At 56.6% G+C, this 6,270-nt stretch overlaps 1 protein-coding gene across 1 annotated transcript; it reads right to left on the reverse strand.

The window, feature by feature from the left end:
• Positions 1-4,246: 4,246 nt before the first annotated feature.
• LOC132526547 (nucleus accumbens-associated protein 1-like) lies at positions 4,247-5,973 on the reverse strand. Its single transcript, XM_060160888.1, is given in 4 exon segments — positions 4,247-4,587; positions 4,590-4,929; positions 4,932-5,015; positions 5,017-5,973. Coding segments are annotated over 4 exon segments (1,722 nt in total).
• Positions 5,974-6,270: the final 297 nt, after the last annotated feature.

Consider the following 6,270-nt stretch of genomic DNA (forward strand, 5'->3'; position numbering starts at 1 on the left):
CTACAACATTTGTACTATGTTGCTTTTTAATATATTGAAAACAAAAAGGAGGGGTGTGTCTTTTTTTTTGACATCACTAACATTGTACACAAAAAGCTAGCAGCGTACTTTTATTCAGTGATTGCGTGGTGTTAGAGTATCCTGAAATATACCTTTTGAACATATCAAACTTATATTTTAGAATCAGATTTTCAGTAACACATGGTTTATGTTTCTGAGCACTGTAAACTAATTTAGTTACTCTCCCTAGTCTCTAGGAGTTTGTACATTTGGTTTTCTGTTTCTAAATGCATGCAGCTTTTCTGAGTCCAGGTAAATGGAGCTAGCTATCCAATTACTCAGCACAGAGCGTTCAAATCAAGTTTCTGTTTGCTTAAGCAGTTTCATAGTAGAAGGATTTGTTTCCAACGAGCCTGTTATTTTCAGGTGTCTGACCTATATGAAAATTTACTCAGTAGCGTTTGTAGATATTAACAAAGATTAATACTGCTTTATTGCAACTTATCTGTGGCTCAGATCTGTTCCTGTTTCACAGGTGACCCTGGTCCAGAATAATTTTTTTCTTTAATGGTTTTTGGGACACCCCTTCTGAGGTTCCAGTGAATCTTTCACTTCACCCTCATCCAGTTGAAAGTAACCAAACTAAATATATGTACTGTGTAAAGAGATAGAACAAGACAGCCACAAAGAATTGAATATAGCTGGTGAGACAATTCACCGAGGTATTGCGAGCTGCAGGAGTAGAAAGGAAGAGATTGTTTTTATGGAAAGCAGTTTCTCCCAGAGTGTGTTCCATGAAACAGTACTCTCACAAGGTGTTCTGCAAAAATAACAGGGTTCTGTAGTCAAATGTATGGTAAACATTATGTACTATCTAACACCGTGACTCTCTTAATGAGAAAATGCCATAAAGCTGACAAGTGCTGCAGCAATGTTTATACCTAACAGTATTTTTTGAACTTACTTGACCCTTTCTTTACCCTTTTATACATAACACATTAAGATCCCCCCAAAGAATCTCTGACTCCACCCTTTTCCATCTAGTCAATCATCAGAAAATTTTATACCACTTTCTGATTACGTTGTGTAGGCCCATCTTATCTGTATCCACGGCCACCATCCTAGAATGGGCAATCACCATTGCAACAGGGTTATTCCAACAGCACCCTAATGTTTGCGTGCTAATTTATGTATTCCTATAGTATTCCCTGTATTTCTCTTACAGCCTTCTTATTGTATTAAAATTTTATTTTTATTTGTATCTCTCTAGATGTCTCCATGAAGTCCAGGACCTCATTTTTTCACCACTGAATTCCTATACATAGGAATATATAGGAATATATATAATACATAGTAAATTTTTGCTGAATAAATGAAGGAACGTTTGTCAAATAATTGAAAAAAGGAGGCTTCAACACTGAAAACTTCTTTGGTATAGATTTCCGAACCCTGAACCATCATTGCATCCTATTATAAAAATTGTATCACAACATACTGTGCCTCTAATACACTCTAGAATTCTATTTGTTTTTCAGGTTGTTAAGAAGTTATTGGATCTGTATTCATTAAGGTTTTCTTAAAATAATTGTTTACCTTAGTTGGGTTTTGGAATTGTGGTTCTGTTAGTTTTGTAGAATGAATTTATATCTTTTTTTGTTTTTTTGTTACAAAGGCATTTAGTTTATTCTCATCAGTATCACTGATATTCTCATGGTTCACATTTCCCAGGGCGGCTCCTCTTCTTACAGTAGTTAATGTTTAATCTCACTTATGGGCCGGAGGAGGGGCTGGGCCCAGGGCAGGGAGGGTGTTGGCACTCCCCGCGGACGAGGCGGGTGATCTGTGCTTCGTGAAAGAGACATGGGTGAATGGGCGGCCGGGGGACGTGGAGGGGGGCCCCCAGAGTCTTTTTGCGTTGGTCAGTGATTCTCTATTCATGTTCCATCCTGGCTGCCCGGGGGGTGGGGGTCCATGCAGCTCAGGGCAGGGCAGGGCCAGGGGAAGGGAAAGCAGGAAAAGCAGCAGGCCGCCCAAGAGCGGGGAGGGCAGGGCGGGAGGGCGCAGGGGTGGCTCCTGGGGTAAGGCACAACCCTGTCTTTGGCTCTCCTGGTGAGGAGTTTCCTCCCCTGTGCCCCTGCCCCGCCCCTCTCCCCCGCCCCCTCCCCAGACCTATACACACAGTCCAGGGAGCCAGGGGCACCTCCTGGAGTCCCTGAAACAAGAGCACTCTGCCACCCAACCCCGTGCTGCAGGGGTTCGGAGGAGGGACGGGGCAAGCCCCACCCGAGGACAAGGCCAGGAGGGGCTGGACAGGGGCCTGCCCAGGACAAGGGGGGGGGAGGGAGAAGACCCCAGTCCCACACAGCTGGCCCCCGCTGAGGCCTGGAAGGAGGGGAGCGCCCGGGGACTCCTGCTTCCGTTGGGGGTCTGGCTGGAGCCCCAGCCCACCCCTCGGCCTTGGTCGGCCCGGCAGCTTGCCAAGTGACCAGGATGTTGTGCTTTGGGATCTACGCTGGGGTGGGGTGTCGAGGCCAGGATGAGGGGGCAGGGGAGGTGCGACTAAGGTGCTTGTGCTTTAGCTGGGGCTGTCGACCCCCACCCCCCCGCCCCACGCACTCGGGCCGGCTGAGGGCTAAGGTACTGGGGCTGGGCCAGGAAAGCAGAGCGCCAGGGCCCCGCTGGACTGACCCTCCCCCTCGCAGCAAGCAGATGTCAGGAAGGACCCGCTCCCCGCAGGCTGGCAGGGGCTCCTGGGGGGGGGGCGCAGGCCTCCAGGTCAGATCCCAGTGGTCCAGCTGGCCCCCACCCCACCTCCTGTAATCCCCTTGCCTTTGGAGAGAGAGAGGCTGCTGGGAGCAATGGGCTAGTCAGACTGCTCAGAGACAGAGGCCTTGAGAACCAGGGCTGGAGACAAAAATGTGAACTGCAAAGAAATGACATCCACCGTGCGTGGGGAGGGGTGCGGGGGGGGCGTTAAAAAACAAAAAGAACCCTCCAAGTTTACACGTAGAACTCAAAAAATCCACAAAACCACTGGCGGAGCTAGGCAAGGATAGAAAGAGAGGAATGGTAAAAGAAGATTCGGCAAAGGATCTGTGACCATGAAGCGGACCCGGCGCTGCCAGGAGCTGGACTCAGCCAACCGGACCTTGCAATGTAGCCCTTGGGGGGAGGCCCTGGGGTTGAGTGGAAGCCGGCCAGACCCACGGGAGGCCAGGCAGAGCGGGGCCTGGGGGGCCCCCCTCGTCAACGCGCGCCCCCACTCCACACACACGCGCACATTCAGCCTGCCCCCGGCTCCCCACTCCGTCCTGCCTTCCCCAGCCCCGAGGACCGAAGGGGACATCAGACACGGTCCCGTTGGTTTGAAAAATAATAGGAATCTTATACTTCAATATTTCATTAGCTAAAAACATGTTTTAAAAAGTATGTACAGGGGCTGGGGGCTGGGAGCCCTGCCTTGGGGGGTCGGGGGTGGGGTGGGGAAGGGAGGGAAAGGCAGCAGCTCCCCAGCCTGCTCCCCTGGGTTCCACCCCTGGTCCTACTGCCTCTCACGTCTTCATCTGTTTAAAAGCAAAACTTCTACACACGCACGCCCGCACACACACACACGCACACCCACACGCTTCTGCGAGCCCCGGAAACCTCTCCTTCTATCCTCAGAGACCCTCGGTCTGCCCCCAAGGGCCCCCCTCTCAGGACCTGCCCCTCTCAGGCCCCAGGGGGCTGGTGGCGGCAAGAGAGGCTGAGCACAGGTGGGGGAAGAGAAGGGCGCTGGGCCTGCCACCGCCCGCCACCTTAGGTCGGTCGTGGAGTTTCTCTGAGCCCCAGTTTCCTCAGTTGTAAAACGGGCAGTCCTCATGGCCGCGCCTACCCCAACCCCCAGGCGCAGGGCCAGACGAGGGAGACAGGAAGGTGCTTTTGGAACGTGGAAGCACTGGGAGGTGGTGGCGGGAGGGGTCCTGAGAACCCGGGGCCCCTGTGAGTCCCAAGGGGCTGCAGGGGGGCAGAGGCTGAGGAATGCTCCGGCTAGGTGGCCCAGCGCCTGGGAAGGGGGTCTTCCCAAGCCCCCCAGGCCAACCCCTCCCTGTGCCTGGCCTGGTGAGTGGGGAGACAGTTGCTCGGGGTTAGAAGAGGGGGAGCAAGAGCCCCCCGACTGTGCACGAGTGTGTGTGCTAGAGAAGGCAACGCAGATCTCGCACCACCTGCCGTCCTCTCCCAGCCCGGATCCCTGATCGGATTGGGGTCAGGGGGTGGGACGGGGGGTGGGGGGTGGGCAGAGGGGCCGGAGCATGCAGTGCCCCCCGCGGGTCCTGGGGAAGGACAGACAGTAGCTCGTCCCCAAGATGGCGGGCGGGTGTGACAGGAGGGGGAGTGTGACGGCCCCGCGGGAGAGTCCGGTGGGGGGGTACTGGACGGCTTCCTCAGCCGAGGGGCCGGCCTCGCCGTCATGGCTGGCCGTCTCGAAGCCGTGCTCCACACCCCTCTTGTCCGGCTCTATCTTGCCCGTGTAGCTGACGAAGGTGGTGTAGGCGTCACCCTCGGCCATAAGCAGCTGGACCTTGGGGGTCCAGCTCTTCCTCACACTCGGCGGGCGTTGGTGCACATGTCGGCTGCGATGGCGTTCATCTCGCTCTCGTTGAAGCTGGGAGCAAAGTTCTGGCAGTAGTACTTGACAGCCTGGAGGACGCGACCATCCAGCGGTTTGCTGCTGGAGCTGTTCCAGGAAGAGCGGACGCCGGTGCCACAGCTGTTGGCCAGCGTGTTCCGGTCAAAGAAGGAGGCCAGGAGGCGCCACAGCAGCACCTTGTGCCGCGTGCCCGCGCTGACGTGGCAGTTCATGAGCTGCGCCCGGGTGACGTACACGCTGGTGCCTGTTACCAGCTCCAGCTTCTCAGAGGGGTCACCCTCATCATAGAGCCTGGGGTGCAGCAGCGGCTGCCGATCTGGTTGATGAGCTCAGCAGGGAGAGACGCCAGGTCTTGCCGCACTCGGATGTGATTCCGGGACTCGGGGGGCTACCTGCTCAGGGAGGGCCTCCTCCACCTTCTCGGCGGTCTGGCCTACATTCATCATGCGGTACGTGGCGGACATATAGCACATCTGCCGGTACTGCTCGTCTGTGCCCTCCTCGCCCGCGTCCTCCTCCTTCTCCTCGTGGTAAGAGCCGCGGCTGTCGCTGGTGTAAGCGCTTGAGATGCCCGGGCTGGTCCGCTCCGACGTGCTGGGACCACTCACCACCACTCCGCCTGCCGCTGCCGCCCCGCCCCCAGCCGCTCTGGCGCACTGTGCCGCCGCCACCGCCTGGGCCTGCTGGGGTTGCCGGTTGGCGACCAGGTCCGGCGCGGAGAACTTGGCCATCTTGCGGCCGCCGTTGCCACTGCAGCCACCGCCGGCCTCCTTCTGGCTGCTGTCCCACGGCCGCTTGGCCACGGGCGTGCACTGCACAGAGTCCGACTCCTGCTGCTCCGTCTTGACGCGAGACACGAGGGGCAGTGGGGTGCCGCAGGCCGGCCAGCTCGACGTCTGCGCCACAGGGCTCTGAGGCTCGGACGAGGGGCCCTCCTCGGCGTGCAGGCCCTGGGAGTCACAGCGGGGTGAGCTCACCTTGAGGAAGAACTCTGTGCCCTGCTCCATGATCTCCTGGATCTGCAGGAAGCCCGATGTGTACATGAGCAGGAACTGGTCGCCCATGTTCATGCTCAGCCGGCCCGTGTAGCGGAAGCTGAGGCTCTGCTGTAAGGACTGGGGCTGTGCAGCCGCCGGCAGCTCCATCACCGCACTCCGGCTGCTGTAGGACAGGCCCCGGAAGTAGGAGCTGCTGGCGGCCAGCACGGCCCGGTGGGCCTTGAAGGCAGGGCCCTTGACCACCACCGAGACATCACAGTATGGGCCCTGCAGCCGCTGCTCCTTGAGGCACTCCAGAATGCTGTGGCCGAAGTTCGGGATCTGCATCTGCAGCGTCTGGGCCATGGCGGCGGCGGCTAAGCCGTGGCCGCGCTCCGGCGGCACCCGGCCAGCTCCGCAGCGGCGACTGGGGCCGGGCCTGGGCCCGGGGCGCGCTCTCCTGCGCCGGAGCTACGGCCCCCGCGGCCTCCGCTTCAGCAGCAGCGGCAGCCGCGGCGGCCATTCATTGTGGGCCAGCTGAATTTATATCTTTATTAAAAATCAACATTTCCTTTGTCTTTCCAAATTAATGGATATAGAGTTGTACCTAGTATTTCTCATAATTTTTGTAAACCTCTCTCTCGAGTTATAGTCCAGTTTTAG

The sequence above is a fragment of the Lagenorhynchus albirostris genome, chromosome 9 (assembly GCF_949774975.1).
Source record: "Lagenorhynchus albirostris chromosome 9, mLagAlb1.1, whole genome shotgun sequence".
In the NCBI taxonomy this organism is placed as follows: Eukaryota; Metazoa; Chordata; class Mammalia; order Artiodactyla; family Delphinidae; genus Lagenorhynchus; species Lagenorhynchus albirostris.